Here is a 24,450-nt window from a genome sequence, read left to right on the forward strand (position 1 = left end):
CTTTTTCCTTCTCTAGATTTTTTCCCACTGGGTTTATTTTAGTTAAGGTTTTAACGAGACACATTATCTGTTGAATAAACACTCAATGGGTAGTGTTATAAATAGAATTATATTTACGGTGAATGTCTATATTTTAGAGTGGTTTTAGGGATTATTACTTGGTGGCTAAGTCACTCTTTCCCTATAAATAGAGGTGTTCTATTCCATTGTAATTCATCTCAAATCAATAAGAATTCTCTCTCTATTTTTCTCTCCAATACTCCTCTTCTTCTCTTTTATTGTTTCATAACAAATAGCTAATTTTTGCAAAGTCATTGAAAAATAGCCACTAGTTTAGCTCAAACATGGAAAGTTCAAGCATAATATGCTGGATTATGGAGCTCATGCGTATAAACTTCCAGGCTCCAGCATATTATGTTGGAAATCTAACACATTATGAATTTTTGGTATACTATGCTGGAATCTCATATGTAAAAAATTCGAACTCCCGTATATTATACTAGAATTCTCCAGATATTCAAGGGTGTTTTTGTTCAGATTTTATTTTTATATGAAAAAGTAGTTAAATTTAATTATTTTTGAAACTGTAGCTGTTTTTCAATTACCAGTTGTAAATCAGGCTATATTTCTAATTTTCCCCGGTATTAATGGACAATCTCTTACAGTTATATTTGATTGTTGAAAGGAAAAAGAAATTAGATAACTTCCTTTCAATTTTCATCATGTAAAATATTAAATTGCTTGCTTCCTTATGTGAAATATTATCTTTTTAATAAATAAGAAATTAGACATTAATAATTACTCCTATTAAACACACGTAATACAAGAAAAGGGGCAAAAAATCCTTGACCATTAACAACATGAATGATTTACAATACCATTCATGTTCAGAGAGGGTACCTGTGATATTAGCTGAACCAATATTTTCATACAAACCTTTGAACTTCACCATTTTCAAATATTATAATACACAAAGTTCTAAATCAAATATTAAAAATCCATTCAAACTTCCTAGTGAAATTTAGTAGGCTAATTTCACAGGATATCTGTGGATACAATCTTCCCAAGGACTATTTGGTGATGGCCTTACATTCCTAAGTGCTTGCCACACTGCACTATTACACTTGAATCCACTCCCAAAAGCTATTTGCCAAATCCTATGACCCCTTTGAATTCTTCCTTTTGCCTCTATATATGCCAATTCATACCATATGGAACTTGAAGATGTGTTTCCAAATCTATGAAGAGTCATCCTAGAAGCCTCCACATGAATTGGCAAAAGTTGCAAGTTTTTTTCAAGCTCGTCAATCACAGCCCTTCCACCTGTTGAGATATAATATAATTAAATAATTAAAATTGTGTTATCCCTAGCAGTTTAACCTTTTAGATGAGAGGTTTTTAAAATTCAACATCACCTGTATGTATGCAGAAATGCTCGAAAGCTAGCTTGAAATTTGGGATATATGGTTTCATTTTTGCATTGAACAATTTCCTTCCTACCAAAGTCATGAAGAAAAGAAATTGTTCACTAATTGGAAGAACAAGTGGACCTAATGTAGTGATATTTGTCTTCACGGCATTTCCAGCAATTTCTATCAAATGTTTTGACAATGACACTCCTGTTTTCCCCTTATCGTCCTCTTCTTGATATATACATTTGAAGGCCTTGTCATCTGCACCATTGTGAGTCCTCACCACATGAACTAACTTGTATTTCGCCCTCCTCTTGTCCACCGTCTTGTTTGATAACAAGATGGCGACGCCCCCCACGCGGAACAAGCAATTAGGGATTAACATGGATTTCTTGTCACCAAAATACCAATTTTGTGTAATGTTCTCTGTGCTAACGACGATTGCATATGTATTTCGATGAACTTGTAGCATGTCTTTCGCAAGATCAATCGCGATAACTCCAGCACTACATCCCATTCCACCCAAATTGAAGCTCCTTATATTACCTGAGTTAATTTCACGTATAATTACTGAACTTTATTAACTATAACAGTAAAGTTATATAGTTGTTTTCTGTCACGTTAAAGTAACTTAATTTTTCTGTTTGTACCAGTAAAGTCACTAAACTTGAAATGTAGTTGTATTACCTCTCAGCTTGTATTTGTTAACAATCATTGCAGAAAGAGAAGGAGTGGGATTGAACAAGCTGCAATTGACCACAAGTATTCCAATATCTTTTGGTTTAACGTTAGTGTTTTTGAATAAATTGTCTAGAGCACCAAACATGACTGTCTCTGCTTCTTCACGTGCTGCAGCCATAGAAGGTTTTGGTGGAATACAATTCATTGTCTCTGGCACGTACGTTTCTTCTCCAAGACCGGACCTTCTCAACATCTTTCGTTGGAATTCAAGTGAGGTTTCATCAAAATCGCCCGTAAGCCTCGAATGTTCCATGAATTTATAGTACGTTGCCTGTTGAAAATATTAGTATTACTCTTTCCGTTTCAATTTAAATGAGACACTTCCTTATTAGTTTGTTAAAAAAAACGCACATTTTTATATTTGGGAACAATTTAGGGCCCGTTTGGCCATAAAAAAAAATTCACTTTTTTTTTGGAAAAATTCTCCTTTTTTTCGGAATCAGTGTTTGGCCATGAAAATTCCATATTTCACTTGAAGATGAATTTCAGAATTTTTGTTTTGAAAAATTCCAAAAAATTATTTTTCAAAATTTTTATTTCAAATCACTCACAAAAATTCAAAATATCTCCAAATTATATTCATGTCCAAACACTACTCTAATTTTTAAATACCATTTTACTTGAAATTTTTCACTTTTTTCTAGAATTTCACAATTCTTATGTCCAAACGCCCACTTAACTTTAAACTCTTTATTTTTCCCACTTTACCCTTAATGAGAAGCTTTTATAGCCATAAAAATGTCATGGTCCTATAAAGCTTTTGTCCCTTAAGCTTTTAGGAACACATGTTTCAAATTCTTTTTCTCTTAAACTTTGCGCCAAGTCAAAATAAATCATCTAAATTGAAACGGATGGAGTATATATAAAAAATAATCGCGTCTAAGTTTTTAAATGAGTAGGTCACAGAATGCAAACATTACCTTGAGGTGGTCCGGACCACGATAGCATGAATAGTCTACAAGGTAAACGGATCCGGGTCGGGTCATAATGTAGAATGTGGATCCAAAAATCAAAATGACAGATAAAATAAAGATGGTGGCAAGGTTATGTTGAAGATTGAGGTATAAATAATGTATGTCTTGATAGTTCATTTGGGAGCCTTGAACAAAGATGATGGCTATAAGGGGGAGTGAAAAAAGAGACAAAAGATGGGACAGTAAATAATGATAGCCTAATTTCACGTACTTAAGTTTAATATTTTGTAAGAAATCAGGTAGCATTATTCGGGCTTGTTTCATCTGAACTGATGGAGGGGAAGGTGGAGACTGAAAATCTTTGTTGCACATTATGTTAAAGGATGTTCTTCATCAATAGTTGAATCTTGCACAAAAAAAGGCTTTAAAACTTGGGATAAAAAGAGGCTACTACTTGTTTTGCGCAGGTTTCTTTGGAGAGTGGTAGTATTTATATAGAATATTATGGGCTGGTTTGGACACTCCTAAGATGAAAATAATTTTGATAGAAAATATGTTATTCCCTCTGTCTCAAATTATCTGTCATATTTCTCTTTTAAGAAACATTAATTAGAATTTTTTTTTGACTATTTTACCCATATTTTTGTCTTAAGATATAATCTATCTTCATTAAATATTTATTCTATATATGTGTCATCTCCATCATCCGAGGGTCTCCTGGAAACAGCCTCTCTGCCCCTTGGGGTAGAGGTAAGGTCTGCGTACATATTACCCTCCCCAGATCCCACTTGTGGGATTACACTGGGTTGTTGTTGTTGTTGTTGCCATCTCCATCATCAAGAACAATTATTAGGAGGGGTAAAATAAGAAAAAAATAATTAATTTTGTCTTGAACTTTTAAAATGACAAATAATTCGAGACAATTTTTTTTAAAAATCATGACAACTAATTTGAGATGGAAGGAGTAATTATATTTATATTTTCGGTTTAAGTAGTATTGATATAACTTTATACTGGAATCTTAGTATAATTTTATACCACACACAATATGAGATAACATGCAAGAAGTAGAGAGTCAAAAATAAGTAGTACAACGTAATCTATTAATTCCAGTATTGCAATCCCAACATTTTTTATCCGGATATAATTTTATATACTTTTCGGCTAATGAATGCCACTAATTTCATCCGACCGATCAGTTTTGTATTTTGCCCATAATTTTATCTGAAATTAGCTAGAGATACGTGGGCTGGGTTTGGAAATTAAGGTAGATGTAACTACAACAATGCCAAAATCTGGGAAAAAGGAGGAGGAATCCTTCGTAAATGAGGTTGAATGGGACATGGAATGTTTTTGACTAATGAGTGAAGGTATGGTTTTACTTTTACAATACACTCGTAAAAAAAGAAGATTGTGAGAAGTGGAAATTAACGCAGAGGAAAGGAGGAGGAAGGTGGCGTGTGGGGTTCCTTTTGCCAGAAATTTCTCACTGTTTTTAATCTGCAAGACAAATATGTGTGGAAAACTGAAATCCCTTGTAATATGTCAATCTTCTGGACTTGTCCCCTGCATGGGACAAAATCTGTTTTTCTCATTTCAAAATGTAAAATTTAGCCCCCCCCCCCCCCCTAAAAAAAAAAAAGTAAAATTCATATATGAAAACAAAGCCATCTCCATCCTAATGAAATTTCCTCCCAACGCCATCAAATTTGGCATCCAAAATTGATGACTGAAATATAAGGAGGAAGTTTGTTTTCACTAAATTAAACAAATCTCAAAGTAGTTCTCAAATGAGTCTCCACTTAGCTAGCACACACTTTCTCTAGTAAATACTTACCGGCACCCGATGTTTACATCAAATCATGTTAATTTACATAGTTACGTAAATTAACAAAGTAAAAATGCATATTAATTAACCATGTTTAACTATTATAAGTATATGTGCAAACACATGCCATGCATATAGGTGCAGATAAGTTTTTAACTTTTCTCCTTAATACAATATATACTTCGTTTAAAGGAAAAATTACATCGACTACGTGCGTCCAACTTAGCAGGCTGATTCCAAACTTCGAGCAAATAGCATGTCTATTTATTCTCTTGGAACACTAGCAATATTTGGACATGTCATTGTAATTGAGGTATTAGAATGTGATGGATTTGTATCTTAATTTAATATATGTAGTGTAGTTAACCTTGTACGATTTGATTGCAACACAAGTAAAAGTTATTTTGCCACTGTCTTTACCCAGACAGACGATCGAATTCATTATTTATTTTTTTAAAATCGGTCTACATAAATTACGATTATCGACTATTTAGGTTAATTCTACTTTAAAAAGGGATCCACTTGATATGTGGTTACTAATTTGGTAATTGATTGCAAATTGCTATCCGTGATACATTAATTCATTAGCAATCTGTAGGATTTATTAGTATTTATTAAGAGAGATTTTCATTAGGCAGCCACATCTGAACCCTTGATTTTTATAAAGAAAAATTAAATTAAAAAATTTACATCTGGTTATCTTATGCATGCGTGGTTGGAATTTCTGACTAGAATCAATTTTTTTTTTTTTTTTTTTTTTTTGGGGTACAAACGATTGCAGGAAGTTGGGAAAAAATGAGACACTGATAAAGTATATAAAAGGGGCAGGACATATAGTTCAATTGGAACGTCCAGTTCATGCAAGCACCAAAGAAGTCACACTGGGAGGCTGCAACAAGGCTGGTTAGGTATCTAAGAAGCACAGCAGGTCAAGGAATTTAGCTGCAGAAGCCAATGAATTGACTTGTTGGTGTGATTCAGATTGGGCATCGTGCCCAAATACAAGAAGGTTAGTGACAGGATAGGTTGTGAAGCTTGGGGACTCTTTGATCTCTTGGAAGTCAAAGAAGCAACAAACAATATCTAGAAGTTCAACAGAGGCATAATACAGGAGCATGACATCAGCAGTAGCAGAAATCACTTGGTTGTTGGGGTTGTGCAAAGAGCTAGGCATTGAAACTAGAGAACCAGTAATAGTGCACACTAACAGCAAGATTGCTATGCAAATTGCAGCCAATCCAATTTTTCATGAAAGAACAAAGCATATAGAGATTGATTGTCATTTCATTAGTTACAAGATTAAGCGTGGAATGATCATGCCTATGTATGTTCCTACAAAGGATCAATTAGCTGATATTTTGACCAAAGAATTAAGTCATGCAGCACGTGTACATCTATTGAGCAAGCTGGGAGTGTTGAACATTTTGCACCCTCCAGCTCGAGGGGGAGTATTGTAATATGCACATGTGGCAAGCTATGTACAGCTGGCTGCCAGCTAGATGCCAACTAAGATGTTTTAAGTTAGTTGTAATTAGTTGTAAAATATAGTTAGGAAGGTTAAGCATGTGATTAGGCTGTTAGGATATTTTGTATATATACACTTGTTAGTGGCAATGAAATAGTGGATTGCCACTTTCTTCTTCTTCTTCTTCTTCTTCTTCTTCTTCTTCTTCTTCTTCTGTAGTTCATCTTCTTCTCTTCTCCTAAGAACATTCTAGAGCATTGTTGCTCAGAATTCACAAGACAATTTATTCTTTGGCATATATATATATATATATATATATATATATATATATATATATATATATATATTAAATTGTATTGAGTGCTCATAGAGAGCCTTGGGGTTTGGATAGACAAGGTATGTTATGAAGGAGTTGATCTTAATAAGGGCGGTCAACTAACCACCATTCGTCCAAAAATTACATTGTTCATAGAGGTAAAATATTATGTTTTAAAGGTATATAATATATATTGATCAACCTTTGTTGGAAATTTTTTCCACTTCTTTTAAATTTGAACATTCTTGGGGAAATTTCTACCTTCGCCACTATCTTTACCCAGATAGGCGGTCGAATTCATTATTTATTCTTTTAAAATCGATCTACATAAATTATATTGATTATCGACTATTTAGGTTAATTCTACTTTAAAAAGGGATCCACTTGATATGTGGTTACTAATTTGGTTATTGATTGCAAATTGCTATCCGTGAAACATTAATTCTTTAGCAATCTGTAGGATTTATTAGTACTATTAAGAGAGATTTTCATGAGGCAGCCATATCTGAACCCTTGATTTTTATAAAGAAAAATTAAATTATAAAATTAACATCCGGTTATCTTATGCATGCGTGGTTGGAATTTTTGATTAGAATCATTTTTTTTGGGTACAAACGATTGCAGGAACTTGGGAGAAAATGCGACACTCAAGTATATAAAAGGGGCAGGACATATAGTTCAATTGGAACGTCCCTGCACTTAAATCATTGTCTCAAGAAATTTCTTTCATCCTCAAGTGGCCCTGGGAACTTATGAATCTACATAATAATAAATCTGACCTTTATTCAAGTAAAATTATGGATTGTCGTCGTTTGTTATAATTTCAAAACTTCTTCTGTTGCACTAGTAAAACACATTTTTATATTTGTTTGATCAAACTTGATCTAATCTTAGTTTAATCCAATTTATATGCGATTTTTGTTTGGCAAGAAATGGATTTTATTTGTATTTTGCTTAATTCGATCTAATCAGGAAACTTATTTACTCTTGATTAAGTTCTTTACAATTTGCATGCTGCTATATGCTTGTACTACAAATATATCGTAACAAATGCTAAATCCATTTCGTACAAGGATTTCATGTAAAATGGAGTAATAAATATCAAGAATATTTAGAAATACAATAATGCAATAACATTAGATAAAATCATGACAAGTGGATAAATTCTTTCATGATCTCTCTATCTTCGCCGCTACTAATCCTATCTGATTTGGACAATATAGAGATAGAGATAGAGATAGCGATAGTGTTTATATTTCATAGGTATGGAGAAGAGCTGAAGGGAGTAATTTAATAGTAATATATGCCAAACAGTCACATCAAGGCCATCATCATACTATCTTTTAGATATCAACTTTTTGTGTCTTTTTCCACTTCCCTTTAATTTGACTTCCAAATCCAAAGCAATATATGATCATGAGAACGTACTTATAAATAAAGCGAACACTTCCTTTATCATTTCCAAATACTATTATAATCATGATTCTTAAATGTGAGTAGGTATAGCTTAAAAAGGAAAATAAATTCACAAATTAAAAGTACCATTTGAACGTGTAGTGATCTTAGATGTGTAGTGTAATATTTGTATGATTATATATATACGAGAATGTTACGAAAAATGAAATAAGAAAAGAAGATTTCATTCTTTTGTGAGAAACTAAAAAGAAAAGAGTATATAAAATGGACAGGAACAAAGGGAGTATAATCCAAGAACTTATAACTCAGTTCTGTTTGCGACGAACAAAATCATAAAACCCTAGAAGAACACATGGCGGTACTCGACATTTTGTGATCGAGGTAAATATACTAATTTCTTTTGAAGATTGAAACACTGGAACAAGTATTGTACAAGATAGAATGACATGAGAGATTCATAAGATCCGATAATATATAAGATAAGGTCGTAGTACAATGCAATAAAACATGTTGGAATTAAAGTACCAGACAACAGTACTATTTTACACAAGGAGAAGGTACAAATTTCCACAGTACTTTTAAGGACATCACTTGCCTTCCTAGGTAACGATATCCAGCTTAGTATTTCTTATCAACATCTTCACTAGTGCAGGTTCAGATACCTCAGAAGCCTATTCAAAAATTTCAAAAGAGAACGAAACGAAAGAATTAGAATAATATTAGCTAAGAATCCATCAAAGAACGAAAGACTCCAATGGTTTAATTAGTCATTACGTACTTAATTATAATGAAACCAGTTTGAATATTTTACATGCAAATGGCGAGGATCATAATAAAGAACATAGGAGTACTTCTTTAACTTCTTGTCAGGATATTACAGTGCTTTCTATAGAGGTAAGTTCTATTAGAAGTTTAATATGTATTAGCTCTATTATTCAGATATAGTTAATCACTTCGGATAGGATTTTACTCTGTCAAAGGTATCCTAGGCATGCTAGACCTATTGTGTCAACCGTGTGTTAAAAGAGGATTAATCCTCTAACCATTAAAGCTGCAGAAACTGAATTTTTTAATATATTACATTAAAACTAATGGACTTTATAGTGATCATCAATTAATTAGTATTGCAGACACTGTTTTTTTAAAAATAAAATAAAATAAAGAATTGAAGGTATTTTAATTGGAATAGGGTAGATAGGGATACATGCAGTAACTTTCAAAACTTGTAGCGCCACTCCATCTCTTTTGGCCATTTTTTATTTCTTCTAACCCGGCTATTTGTTTATGAAAATTTGTAATTGAATCTCGAAAAATAAGGCAATAGTTTAAGTTTTATGCACTAATATAAGAAGCGATTAAAATATTAGGTTAATTAAAAGAAAATTACAGTTAATTTTATTTAGTAAGCATTTATTTGTAGCCGAAAATAAATTAACTTGCTGATGGTGCAAAACCTAAATGAATGGGTTAGGTTTTGGTATTGTACTAATTGTTGAACTGTGTTACAATCTAATTTAAACAACTAGTGCTTAAGTGTGCAAAATCTAGTTGTTTAAAGCATAAACTGTTTCGCACTTTTATTTACTTAATTACGTATTCAGTATTAGTAATTAAATGGGGTACCTTTGTTCTTCATCGGCTGCAACTCCAGTGGTGCCACCATTCCTGTAAGTAGGAAGAGGAACAAGGCCAGATTCAATGCGCCTGAGATCCTCAATAAGGATTTCATAGTGTCGCTTGACTTCGTCGACCGATTTTCCGCCTCCTACAGCCCTAGCCACATTTTGCCAGCGGTCAGGAGTGTCCTTATCAAACTGAGCTAAAGCTCTTTCAAACAATTTGTTTTGCTGCGGAGTCCATGAATTTCTAATAGAGTTTGATGCCATATTATTGAGTTGTAGAAGTTTGTAAAAAGCAACAAAAAGGAAGGAATAGGGTTATGGATGATTGAAGAAAGGATGGCCAATTTTGGTGTTTATAAAGAGGTGAGGAATTATGAGGGGTTAAAGGGGGGATTAATAGAGCCAATTGGAGAAGAATCTAAATTTGGCTTAAAGTCGGGAGAGAGTGACTCGTCTCCTTTGGAACCACAAGACCTACTGCACTGCAGTGGACGAGAATCTCTCTCTCTCTCTCTTCAGACTAAGTTAAGTTTCTCCAACGTAAATCATAGTTGTTGCAGTAAAAAAAAACCAATACGAAGGAATGATCCAAGTGAAGCTGTGGAATCGTTCTGATCCTGGGATACATCCATACATTCTTATGCACGTGTGGAGCCCTGCATTTTCTTGGGATCTTAATTTAGTATTTGGTTTTTGCGTGTTTTTTTTTGGCTTCTAAACTGATGTACCGGAAACAAGCTCTCTGTCTTGTCTTTAAAAGGCAGGGGTAAGGTCTGCGTATACTCTATCCTTGTTGAACTATAATGGGTTTTTTGTTGTTGTTATTGTTGTTGGTTTCTAACCTGATGTTATTTATCCGCTATGAGCCTTGACTATCTGAATTTCCGTCAACCGCCTATTACAGGAGGAAATGCTCCCTACTATGGTTTTATTTTTGGCTTAGTGTGTGTTGGGGTTTTATTGGTTTGGTGGTACAATAATAACAATAAATTCAGTGGAATTCCACAAATGGTGTCTCAGTAGAATAATGTGTCCACGGACTTTACCTTTATCTTATGAAGGTGCAAATGTTGTTTCCGATAATTCTCGGTTCAAGAACGTGAAAAGAAGCAATATTATTGATTAGGTGGTGTGAATGAAAAATAGAGGGGCAGAAAAATTTGAAAAAATTCCTTTACAAAGGAAACTATGTCCCTTATTGAATAAAGACAAGAAAGTTATTGGATTTCAATAAAAATGCACTTCTTTTAGCTTTTAAATTTTTGGAAAGAAAGTAAGCCTCAATAATAGAAAAATAATGTGCGCAGATAGCCGATTTTGGAGCTGCTAACATGCCCAAAATAAAATAAAAAATTGCAAATTTAACCACTTCAAAATCACTTCAACCATATACGACCAAAATTGCTAGAATTATTATATGAATTTTGACAGCAAACTTCGAATATTTTTGCCGAATTGCCTTTACTTTTTAATGTAACCTTCATATATTTTATTACTTGTCAGACATAAGCCATTAATCTTCTGCGGTCATAGCAGTATCTGAAGATCTAGCAATGGCCATTACCTTAATGGGTTGGGTGGGTGTTTGAAAAGACTTAAATTTTGCTAAAAAAAAAAAAAAAAAAAACTGTTTTGGAGGGATTCGAAGAAAAAGAAGACAAGAAAAAATTAACGTCTCAGGGCGTGCAATGTACTGGCAATACTGCATGTCTATACAGTTTTAATTCATTCGACTCTGATAACATTGGGAATTGCTCTTTCGGTTCTATTCTGCACTGAGAAACGTACCAAAAGGCTTGTAGCTGTCCACCTGAATTAATTGCATGTATGTTTTCCCCTATATTAGTAGTAATTTATTTTGTGTGCTTTGTGTTACCACTTGCTCCTACTAGATAGTTTCCATGACTTGAATATGGTGGCTATCACTTTTACTTCTCATGTTTCGCTTTTTGAGAGTCGGACTGTATAAACTTTGACTAATATTTTAATATATATTTTTTCACCATATTTATATGAGTAAAATCACAAATTATAGTATTTTTCGTATAGTTCATTTTTACTTGTCAAGTTTAGCTTTTTGAGAGTTAATTTGATTAATTTTATAAGATAATATTTTTTAAATATTTTAAAATTAAAATTTAGATATTTGAAAACTATATGAAAAATACTATAATTTGTGATTTTACTCATATAAATATGGTGAAAAAATACATATTAAAATATTGGTCAAAATTTATGCAGTCTGACTCTCGAAAAGCGAAACATGAGAAGTAAAAGTGAACGGAGAGAATATATTATAGGCTCTAGTTTTCATAACCTTGAATTTTGTCAAGGGATATTACTAGAGCATTCTCCATTGCTGTTAAAATTTCATTTTCACAGTAGTGAGCAGCATAAAATAGTACTCCTATAAAAGATGCATAATTAATAAAGTGTCTATGATTATTCCAAAAGGAATGAGACTAAGGAGTCGTTTAGTTTGAGTATAGAAATAAATTAATCCTAATATAAATTCTTGCATAAAATAATATTCATAGTGCTTGGTTGAGGTATATGAATAATTAATCTCAGCAAATCTTGCATAGGATAATGCAGTGTTTGGTTGACTCTGCTAAATAATACTTGCATTCAGTGGCGTACGCAGAATTTTTCATAAGCAGTGTCACTATTTCTAGCAATAAGCTCATAACAGTCAAAAAAAATTTAGTGGAGCCAAGGGAGTTCGAACCCAAGCCAAGACCTCTCACATCAAACTTGAAGTTGTCGACCACTGGACTATTGAGTTGTTTCAAAGCAAATGATGTCATTTTTAATGATTATATTTACTTATTATTTTAATATATATGTAGTAAAAAATTTCGACGAACACCGGTTGGGTCCATGTAAACCCCCTACTTGCATTAAATTATGTGTGATTCTATGTCGGAGTATTATTTTATGCACGATATATAAAATGTGATGTAAAAGTATATGGATTAAACTATTTTGTATCATTGAGATTCGTAGTCAAATCTCTTTACCTTTCCGTCTCAAATAACTGGAACGAACACTTCTCAACTAGATTGATTTATTGGAGAGGTAATACATATAAGCAAATGAAAATTTTTGAACTAGCTAATGGTTAATTAATTCATAGTCAATTCAATTTCTTTTTTGAGCTGACACTATAATTTAAAATTTATTATATATGCTGCGTGAGCTTCCAAAGGCGTTCCTTTGGGGTGCCTTAGGGAGCAGGGCAATCTCTTAAAGTTTAAAAGACTTGTCATTCTCATTAGGTAATTATAACCACAATGATTTTGTGATTTAACGTCCATAAGAACAATGACATGTTTAAATATATGGAACACACACAAAACCCCATCTTAATCAAAGATTTCTATGGATATCTACACGAGTTTATAATGTAGATCTAGTACGTACAGAAGGGTCACAGTCCAAACAACAAGTTGCATGTCTTTTGCCCACTGCAAGGTACGATATTTTGATATTGATAATTTGATATTTACAGACTTATACTCCATTTAATTAAGTGGCACTTTATTTCAGCCTCCCCAAAGCTCAAGTGAAAGGTACGGGACGTCACTATTTTTATGATTGACAGGGGTCCGGCTAGTTTGCGCGCATCTTTGAGAAGAAATCATCCAGTCTACTGTTAGCTTCCAATGAGATCTGAACTTTAGACCTCATCGAGGCAAAAAGAAATGACTATTCTCGGTCTCATATATGAAATTAGTTTTATTCGCCTTACTTTTTTTAGTTTCTCATTCGACGTCCGATATTGTTGGGCTCATGCCCATGTTGTCCAGCCAAAGGCCCAATGGCCTAATCCTATTCTCTTTTGGTTTTCATTCCTATTTGGAATTGGATTCGGTTTATTCCTATGTTGAGTGAGTTTTGGCTTTAAGAGAAAGCGCCACTCATGATCTATAAATAGGACAACCTTGGAGAATTATTCTATGCTCATTGATACAAGTCTTTGAAAGACTTAAACACATAAAAGTTGTTTTTGAGAGAGCTTTCGTCAAGAGAGAAAAGAGAAGAAAAATATTTGTTTTGCTGCAGATTTTTATTCCGACCAGCCAACATTCAAATCACGTATCTGATTCGTTAACCGTTGGATCGGGCTGACATTTTGACTGAGTGTTCGTAACATCTTAGTCTTGTATTTGAACGGTGCAGATCGAATTTCGTGGCTCGTAGCATCTGATTTCGAGCCTCAAACAACAACTTCGTTTTTGTGGATTCTCCTCTTTCTTCAATTGATTAGTTGTTGCTCTTGTTACAGTTGTTGCTCCGTGTTTGACACTTGTTGTGTAGCCAATTTGGAGAACTTTCGTAACCCTCTTATTGTTATAATGGAGCTTTTTGGATCTTTGTGATCCCGTGTTTTTTACCTTCGATTTGAAGGGTTTTCCACTTTAAAATTTGGTGTTCTTTATCTTCTTTATTTTCGGGTTTGCCTCTGCCTCGTCATAACAGTGGCATCAGATCCTTGATTATTTATCCGGATTGTTACGGAATGGAGGCGAATATGAGCAAGATGGTATGTTTAAATGGGAGAAATTATAATGTTTGGAGAAGCAAGATGAAAGACTTGTTGTTCGTGAAGAAGATGCATCTACCCGTTTTTTCAGTCCATAAACCCGAGAGTATATCCGATGAAGATTGAAATTTCAAGCACCAACAAGTATGTGGATATAATGGGTTGAAGATAATGTTCGCAACCATATTGTGAACGAGATACATGCGAGATCATTGTGGGAAAAGCTAGAGACTCATTATGCTTCAAAAACCGGGAACAATAAATTGTTTCTGCTAAAGCAATTGATGACCTTTAAATACAAGGAAGGAAGCCCTATCCTTAATCATATAAATGATTTTTAGGGCGTCCTTGATCAGCTATCTGGAATGGGAGTTAATTTTGATGATGAGATACAAGGACTTTGGCTTTTTAATACTCTGCCAGACTCTTGGGAAACTCTTCGTGTTTCTTTGACAAATTCAACTCCCGGAGGTAAGGTGACCATGGAATATGCCAAGAGTGGTGTGTTGAACGAGGAAGTAAGGAGAAAATCTCAGGGTTCGTCCTCACAAGCAGATATCTTGGTTACTGAAGACCGGGGGAGAGATAGAACAAAAGGCTCAAGGAATAGAGGTAAAAGTAGAAGTAAGTCAAGGTCCAAATACTATAATATTACATGCAACCACTATGGCAAGAAAGGACACATCAAAAGATTTTGCCGCAAGTTGAATCAAGACACTAGAGAAGGAAAGAAAACTGAAAATAATGAGAACAATGTTGCTGCTATTGTTCGAGATGACCTTCTTTTTGCTTATGATGAAAATGTCATCAAATTGGTATCCCATGAGACGAGCTGGATAGTAGATTCTGGAGCTACCTCACATGTCACACCAAAAAAAGACTTTTTCTCATCTTATACTCCTGTTGATTCTGGAGTGTTAAAAATGGGAAATGCCAGTGAAGTTGAGGTGTTTGGTGTTGGCACAGTTTGTTTGAAAACTAATAATGGTTCAACGTTAGTTCTTCAAGATGTCAAGCATGCTCCAGACTTTCCTTTCAATTTGATCTTCGCAGGAAGATTAGACGATGAAGGTTATCATAATTCCCTCTCCAATGGCCAATGAAAGCTCACCAAGGGCTCGTTAGTAGTGGCTCGAGGAGTCAAGTCTGGTTATTTATATGTGACACAGGGCTCTATTCGTAATGACTCAATAAATCTGGTGGAAAGTGATACTTTGTCAGAATTGTGGCATCGAAGATTGAGTCATATGAGTGAGGGGGATTACATGTTTGGCAAAGAAAAGTTTGCTTTCTGGAGTGAAACAAGCAAAGCTGAAAATGTGCATACATTGTTTAGCTGGCAAACAGAAAAGGGTTTCCTTTCATAGCCATCCTCCCACAAGAAAGCCCGATTTATTGGAGCTAGTACACTCTGATTTGTGTGGTCATTTTAAAGTAAAGTCAAAAGGTGGTGCACTTTACTTTGTGACCTTCATTGATGATCATTCTCGTAAGCTCTGGGTGTACCTTTTGAAATCTAAAGATCAAGCACTTAGCGTATTTAAGGAATTTCAGGCCTTAGCTGAGAGACAAATGGGGAAGAAATTAAAATGTATTCGCACTGATAATGGTGGTGAATATTGTGGTCCCTTTGATAACTATTACAAGGAAAAAGGAATTTGTCATCAGAAAACTCCGCCCAAGACACCTCAATTGAATGGTTTGGCAGAGAGGATGAATAGAACTCTAGTTGAGAGAGTTAGCTCCTTACTTTCAGAGGCTAAACTTCCAAATACATTTTGGGTGGAAGCACTTAACACTGTTGCCTATGTTATCAATTTGTCTCCTGCAGTTGCTTTGGATGGTGATGTCCCAGACAGAGTTTGGTTTACCAAAGATGTTTCTTATGATCACCTGAGAGTTTTTGGGTGTAAAGCTTGTGTGCATGTTCCTAAAGATGAGAGATCGAAACTGGATGTCAAAACTAAGCAGTGCATCTTTATCAGTTATGGTCAAGATGAATTTGAGTATCGTTTTTATGATCCAGTTGACAATAAAATTATTAGAAGTCGTCATGCAACATTCTTTGAAGACAAACTATTGAAGATATTGACAAAGCTGAGAAGATAGATTCTCAGAGTAATGAGAGCTTAGTTGATATTGATCCAGTTTCAAGTGCTAAGGCACCTATTGCACATGAAGGAACCCAAGACAATGATGGATATAATGATCAAGATCAAATTGATCATCATGGTGTAGATGTTATGGATGCTCCAGTTGATGAAGTTGTGGTTGATCAGCAAACAATTCCTGCACAGGTAACTACTTCGAATGCTCCTGAAACCTCTCTTAGAAGATCTACAAGGGAGAAGCAAAAATCCATGCGCTATCCTCCTGATGAGTATGTACTTTTGACTGACATGGAAGAACCTGAGAATTATGATGAAGCATGCAAGATACTCACAAAGATCAGGGATCGAAGCGATAGAAGATGAGATGAAGTCACTCCATGAGAATGGCACATATGAGTTAGTGAAATTGCCGAAAGGTAAGAGAGCTTTATCTAACAAATGGATATTCAGAATGAATCAAGATAACCATACCTCTGTGCCTAGATACAAAGCGAGGTTAGTTGTTAAAGGTTTTGGCCAGAAGAAGGGAGTTGACTTTGATGAAATTTTCTCCCCTGTTGTTAATATGTCTTCTATTCGTGTGGTTCTAGACTTAGCTGCAAGTCTAGATTTAGAGGTTGAGCATATGGATGTCAAGACTGCTTTTCTTCATGGTGATTTAGATGAGGAGATTTATATAGAGCAACCTGAGGGTTTTGTAACTAAAAGAAAATTATGTCTGCAAATTGAAAAAGAGCCTGTATGGATTGAAACAAGCTCCAAGGCAATGGTATTTGAAGTTCAAATTTGTCATAGAAGAACAAGGGTACAAGAAAACTTCTCCAGGCCACTGTGTATTCTTCCAGAAGTTCTCTGATGATGATTTTATTATTTTATTGCTTTATGTGGATGACATGCTTATTGTTAGCAAGAATAAATCCAGAATTGCAGTCCTTAAGAAGCAGTTGAGCAAATCATTTGCGATGAAGGACTTGGGGCCAGCAAAGAAAATCTTGGGCATTCAAATCCACCGACACAAAGATAGAAAGGAGTTATTTCTGTCCCAAAAGTAATACATTGAGAAGGTACTCAAGAGGTTCAATATGACAGATGCAAAAGTGGTTAGTACTCCTCTTGCTAAACACTTCAAATTGAGTATTAGTCAGAGTCCATCTACTGATAAAGAGAAAAAGGAGATGTCTCGTATTCCTTACTCTTCTGCCCTTGGTAGCTTGATGTATGTTATGGTTTGCACTAGACTAGATATTGCACATGCAGTTGGTACTGTTAGTAGATTCCTTTCTAATCCTGGAAAAGAACATTGGGATGCAGTAAAATGGATATTAAGGTATTTGAAAGGTACTGAAGATTTGAAACTGTGTTTTGGCAATGGCAAGCCTGAACTTGTTTGTTACACAGACTCTGATTTAGGAGGCAATCTTGATAATTCAAGATCCACTTCTGGTTATTTGATCACTTTTGCAGGGGGAGCTGTTTCTTGGCAATCTAGACTACAGAAGTGCATAGCTCTATCCACCACAGAAGCCGAATATATTGTTGTCACAGAAGGTGCCAAAGACCTATTATAGATGAAGGAGTTTATTAATGATCTTGGCTTTGAACAGCCAAGGTACATCTTATTTTGTGATAATCAGAGTGCTATCTGTCTCACCAAGCACTCCACTTTTCATTCTAAGACCAAACATATAAATAGAAAGTATCATTGGATAAGAATGACCGTAAAAGAGAAATTATTTCAGGTTGAGAAGATACTCACTGATGAAAGTCTTTCGGATATGCTGACAAAGGCGGTGGTTGCGGATAAACATGAATTTTGTAGAAAATTGACAGGCATGAAACCTGTCAACAGTTCCTCTACTTAAAAATACATTTGGCCCCTTGGCTAAAGGGGGAGTTTGTTGGGCTCATGCCCATGTTGTCCAGCCAAAGGCCCAATGGCCTAATTCTATTCTCTTTTGGTTTCCATTCCTATTTGGAATTGGATTCGGTTTATTCTTATTTTGAGTGGGTTTTGGCTTTAAGAGAAAGCACCACTCATGATCTATAAATAGGACAATCTTGGAGAATTATTCTATGCTCATTGATACAAGTCTTTGAAAGACTTAAGCACATAAGAGTGGTTTTTGAGAGAGCTTTCGTCAAGAGAGAAGAGAGAAGAAAAATATTTGTTTTGCTGCAGATTTTTATTCCGACCAGCCAACATTCAAATCACTTATCCGATTCGTTAACCGTTGGATTGGGCTGAAATTTTGACTGAGTGTTTGTAACATCTTGATTTTAGATTTGAACGGTGAAGATCGGATTTCGTTCATTGTAGAATTTGAGTTCGAGCCTCGAACATCAGCTTCGTTTTTGTGGATTCTCCTCTTTCTTCAATTGATTAGTTGTTGCTCTTGTTACAGTTGTTGCTCCATGTTTGACACTTGTTGTGTAAACAATTTGGAGAACTTTTGTAACCCTCTTATTGTTATAGTGAAGCTTTTTGGATCCTTGTGATCCCGTGGTTTTTACCTTCGATTTGAAGGGTTTTCCACGTTAAAATTTGGTGTTCTTTATCTTCTTTATTTTCGGGTTTGCCTCTTCCGCATTGGAGCATAACTATATTCAGATTCGCATCGCATAGGACCCCATTAAGGGAAAACGTTCCCTACTAAGGATTTTCTCATACTCAGGACTCGAACCCTATACCTCTGGTTAAGTTAGTAAAAGCAGTTATTTGTTGCAGCACATCTTTTGGTGGTGCTTTTACGCCTTATGAAATATGCCGTACGTGAACAAGCATGAAAAAAGGTCTGAAATGACCTGATTTAGCAAATATATATTATGCTGTTATCAAATGGATAAACTTAAGCACTGAGCTAATTCATATTTTACCCCTTTCTGAAAATTTTCCATGAAAGAGCCTATTCCTTTTACATCCATGAAAGATCCTATTCCTTTTCCGAGAATTTCGTTTGTCCACCCTTAAAGTTAGGTGGTCCCTTTTGAGACAAATTGCAGCTCCTTTTCAATAAAGTAAAACTTTGGAACAATTCCAATATTTTGCGACTGGCATTAATAGTATGTATATACTATAATTCTGTCGAGAAATCTTTGTACGTAAATATCAATCGTACGTTGGGAGAATTGATCAATTGATATTTTCTCCCATCTTTAATTTCTTCTGACTTTTCATGAGATTTAAGAGGTTCATCAGTTAATTAAAATGAAGGGAAGCTTTGGAGCAACGTTGAAATTGTCTCCGTGTGACCTATAGGTCATGAGTTCACGGGGGCGTATCCGTATTTGGCGGAGTGGGTGAACGTACTCGGGAAGGAAATGATCTTTACATGAAAATGAAAGAATCTGGAGTGATTAATGAAGAAAATATTGCAGAATCAAAAGTGGCCCTAGTTTACGGTCAGATGAATGAACTGTTGGGAGCTCGCATGAGAGTTTGTTTGACTGCCCTAACTATGGTGAAATATTTCTGAGATGTTAATTAACAAGACATACTTCTACTTATTTATAATATCTTCCGTTTCGTCCAAGCAGGATCCGAAATATCGGCCTTATTGGGTAGAATGCCTTTCGCTATGGGTTATCAACCCACCCTGAGTATCGAAATGGGTTCTTTACAAGAAAGAATTACTTCTACCAAAGAAGGGTACATACTTAGTATACATATATTTTGTATATCTATTCTAAAAAGATTCCTACGTATGTTTGAAAATTTTCATATATGAGATTCGGTAGTAAAAGGTGCATTTGCACCAATGATTGAAAAGGTGAATCTCTCCCCAATCTTTATGTAATGGATGAAGCATGAATGTCATCATCCATTACTCTTGTCAAATTGGAGGAAGAAAACTTGGTAAAAAACCAACTGTATAATTGCCATCATACATTTGCAGATAAGTAGATAGACGTATCTCTTTCGTGTGCCAACCAAAGGGAATATCAATATATTATTCTCAGCTCAAATATCTTTTTCAAAATTCTCCACTCTTTCTTCTGTTCTTTTCATCTTTAGTCTGCTCTCTTTTCTCTCCAATTATTTATTGTGCATATTCTCTTAAAGATATTTCTATTGTGCAAGTTGGACGATAGATCCTATAGAAGCAACCGATCATCAAGCTGTAATTCGTAATAAAATGGTTCTTCTCATCTCTTGGAGCAATATTAATTAAAACCTAGCTAGTTCGCATTTTGAAGCATAGTTGTTATAATATGAAGTTGGGCTGTGTTAAATATGGTTGGATCCAAAATTTTAAGTTTATGCATTTTTGACCATTAGCTTTTTTGCCTTATTAGGTTCGTTGTTATATGTAAAGTGAATTTCTTTATAAAACTACTGGTTTTGAGCTAAACTATGTTCTACCAAACCTGTAACTTTTATTATGGCTCCGCCAATATAAAGGCAGCCTGTCATAAGACCAACCAAAAAAACCTTTACATTGTATTGGCCTATTGGGGTTGAAATATGTGGAAGCAAGTTAAAATTAAGGAAAGAAGAGAAGACATATAATTGTACCAATCTTCTATTTAAAATATAGAACCATTTCTTTTTCAGTTTAAATAAGCTAAGTCATATAGTAGTATATTTGCAAATTTTTTTCTCCTTCCTATGGTAATTAGACTACATTCCTGGCTGATGAGAAAAAAGAGACTACATTCCTGGATTTTCCCTGCCTCCCTTTCTAACGCATAAAATCATATTATATCAACTTCTAGAGGAACCTGTAGGCATCAAAATTTTAACGGATCAAGCTAAATTTGAAATTCAAAATATTACCAGACTCTTGAAATCTTAGGAGTCTATTAGGATTTCTTGGAGGTTACTTTACCCTAAACCCTAATTCACACCTATATAAAGGGATACATATTCCCTTGAAGAGGCGTCTTAAAAATCTCATAAACTCTCGTAATATGCACAAAGAGATCAAATATAAGATCTCCGAAATTCCATGAACTCTTGGTAAGAGATCAAAGACATGTCAAATATGTCGTGAGGGAATAATCAATGGATAAACAAAGTTGTAATCTGCAATGTTTATCAACAAAATTCTTTTTTTCTTTATAGTTGTTTGTGATTGCAGTTTTATTTTTCTCTGCATAAATTTATTTGCAAGCAAATTGGCACGCCTAGTGGGACCAGTTCTGTCATTCATCTCTTCCTCCTGTAAATCGAAAACTTCAAGTTTCAAAAGCAACGGTTTTATGGTCGAGTACTTCAAGTCTTGTCTTCAAGTTTCGGCAAGCCTACACCCCGATAAACCTTGAAGTAGGGGGCATTTGTAGACATCAAAATTTTAACGGATCAAGCTAAATCCTAAATTCAAGATACTACAAGACTCTTGAAATCCTAGGAGTCTATTAGGGTTTCTTGGAGGTTACTCTACCCTAAACCCTAACTCACACCTATATAAAGGGATACATATTCCCTTGAAGAGGCGTCTCAAAAATCCCATAAGCTCTTGGCATATTCACAACGAGATCAAAATATGGTCGGATACTTCTTGACAATCAAATAGTTCAAGAAGATGGAGATCAAATACATCCCCAGGAGATCTGCATCATCCTACATTCGAGAAATACGTTGCTCCTGCCCTCGAATCACGGAGATAATCAAAAGAGAAGAATCAAGGGAGAAACAGAATTGTACTCACAACTGATTAGTAAAGATATTTTTTTTCTTATTTTGTGATTGCAGTTTATTTTTCATATCTTGAAAATTTATTGCAAACATAACCATTGAACCAACTTTCGCAGAATGAATTTCACCCCATAAAAAGGAATGTAGAAAATAAAGCATGTTGATTTAGCTTGCACAAACAGGAAGACATGAAGGACATAGTTGGTCCCAACGGATATGCCAAACGTTTTCACGACAAATTTTGGATATGAAAATAAAATGAAATCAATTAATCAAATATTCAGGAGGATGAGAAGTTAGAGCTGCTATAAATCCAGTTCAAGAATTGAGCCTAGAATCAGATGAAAAAGTGTGCGGGCCTGGGGTGGAGTCATTTGAAGAGAATAATGAGCCTGGAACTAATCTAAGAAGAAATAATATAATTAAACAACCCAGTACAAAACTAACTGATTTCATTTGGAAGGGTGACTCGCCACAAGAATGATCATGAAGAGGGTTCAGAGTGGTTACAAATAGCAGGAGATACGGGGAAAATGGGTAGGCAGTTACTTATTAGTATTGTCTATATTCTCTTCCCGCACTTCTTCTCCAAGTTTCCCATATTTCCTTCTTATTTCTAATTCCAGTCAGTTTTGTATTCAATTCTGCAGTTTTCTTGTTCTAGACAAAGTTGCTAATTTGTAATAGTTGCATTTGAATATTCAATCAAGAAGTTGGCTCTAGTTTATTTATTTGTTACATTGGTGCTTTCATCGTGCTGCCTCAATTGTAGCTGATGATGTTCCTACTGTGAGCACGTGATTTTTGCCTTACGAAAAACTACTCCAAAATAAATCAAAAAATAAAATAAATTTCTTTTACTGTGTAATTTTTGAATTTGCGTGGTGTTAAATATTTGTGTTATGTTCATAAATGCTTACTTCGTCATAATGAAATGAAAATTAAAATAAAATACATGTTGCATGCATATAGGATTTAATTATGCATTTGAAAGATAATTTAAATAAAATCACAAAAAATATGCATTCGTTCTATTTTTAAATGTGTCAATGTTTTATCTACGTGTTAATGGTTATTAAAAGATAATTAGTATTATTGTAATGATAATTTTGTTTTTATAATTTTTGATTAGGATTTTATTAATTAATAATAAAATAAAAATATAAGTTAGAATATGAAAATCGGACCTGGATTAAAATCCAGGCCCAAACGAAATGAATCCCACAGCCCAATCCAACATCCCCCTGTCCGGTCCAATTCGAACAAGACTAAACGACGTCGCATGAGGTACTTCAAATCTGAGCCATTGATTCATTGCAATCAAACGGTCCAGTTCAGCCCTTGCATAAATAAAACGACGACGTTTAGGGCAACTAGATCTGAACCGTTCATCTATTTTGATCCCACGGTCTTAAAAAACTCACTCAAACCCGATCCATTTCAACCCCGGGTTGACCCTTTCCTCAACTTAAATCAAACGATGTCGTTTTGATAAGTGGATTGATCCTGGCCCTTCATCTTACTTGATCGGACGGACAATATCAATCCACCCCACCCCTATATAAGTCCCAAGCCCTACCCCGGCCCCAAACTAAGCACCCCCCCTCCTACACTGTTCATCATCGTCCCCCAAACCCCCACTCCTAACCCTAGCCGCCCTAGGATCCCACCGCCTGAAACCCGGCGGCATCAACGCCGCCGGTCACCAAAATAACACCATAGAATCCCCTGAACATCCTCTACACAGATCTAACATTGGTTTCCTTCGAATCAGGCCCCAACTCTTCGAATCTTAAATCGAAGGTTGGCCTGAAAACCTTATCCTTTCCAATGGCTTCCAAAATAACACCATAGTACCCCCTAGCATGCCTTGTTATGGATCTGAAGTTTGTTTGGCTCGAATCAGTTCCGAGTTTCTCGAATCTTCTTTTGAAGATTCGGACCAAACAAGAACAAACTCAGATCCGTTTTAAGCTGACACCAAATGACCCCTAGGCTACCCTCACCCTTGTATCATATTTGGTTCTCCTCGAATCTGTCCAGAAATGGCTAAATCCCAAATCGAACTTTCAAGAACCCTAAAAATACCAAACTTTTGGATTATGTTCAGATTGAACAAAGATTGAGGTTTAATCGACCTTAGTCGAAGTATTCTCAGTGGAAAATACTTCGACTAAGGTCTGTTTGATTTCAAACAAAATCCAAAGCCGAGTTGAGTTCGAGTCTGATTAAAATTCAGAGGTACTTTTCTATTTCTATTTTTTATATTCTGTATGTATTTTTGTTTGTTTTAATAACTCGTTGATTTTTCATATTTTTGTTTTTATTAATTCTGTCATCTTTGTCTCATGCCCGTATGATTAGTCAAATAAATGAATTGTTTCTGTTTATTTTGTTTGTTTACAATGTGTGTAATCGACTCGACTAAGTTCGTCGATTAGTTA

The 24,450-nt window shown here is 34.8% G+C and overlaps 2 protein-coding genes across 2 annotated transcripts; both read right to left on the reverse strand.

Annotated features, from left to right (window-relative positions):
- Positions 1–908: 908 nt before the first annotated feature.
- Positions 909–3,518, reverse strand: LOC107828909 (3-ketoacyl-CoA synthase 4-like). The gene is made up of 4 exons (XM_016656300.2): positions 3,074–3,518; positions 2,100–2,424; positions 1,416–1,958; positions 909–1,323 (listed from the first exon to the last, which is right to left on the reverse strand). The coding sequence occupies exons 1-4, from the start codon at positions 3,437–3,439 to the stop codon at positions 1,022–1,024; spliced, it is 1,536 nt and encodes a 511-aa protein (XP_016511786.1). The 5' UTR covers positions 3,440–3,518; the 3' UTR covers positions 909–1,021.
- A 5,002-nt stretch (positions 3,519–8,520) lies between these two features.
- LOC107792932 (protein RADIALIS-like 4) lies at positions 8,521–10,283 on the reverse strand. Its single transcript, XM_016615195.2, has 2 exons — positions 9,716–10,283; positions 8,521–8,763 (listed from the first exon to the last, which is right to left on the reverse strand). The coding sequence occupies exons 1-2, from the start codon at positions 9,976–9,978 to the stop codon at positions 8,736–8,738; spliced, it is 291 nt and encodes a 96-aa protein (XP_016470681.1). The 5' UTR covers positions 9,979–10,283; the 3' UTR covers positions 8,521–8,735.
- Between the last annotated feature and the right edge of the window lie 14,167 nt (positions 10,284–24,450).

Source organism: Nicotiana tabacum, chromosome 7 (genome assembly GCF_000715075.1).
Source record: "Nicotiana tabacum cultivar K326 chromosome 7, ASM71507v2, whole genome shotgun sequence".
NCBI classification, from domain to species: Eukaryota; Viridiplantae; Streptophyta; class Magnoliopsida; order Solanales; family Solanaceae; genus Nicotiana; species Nicotiana tabacum.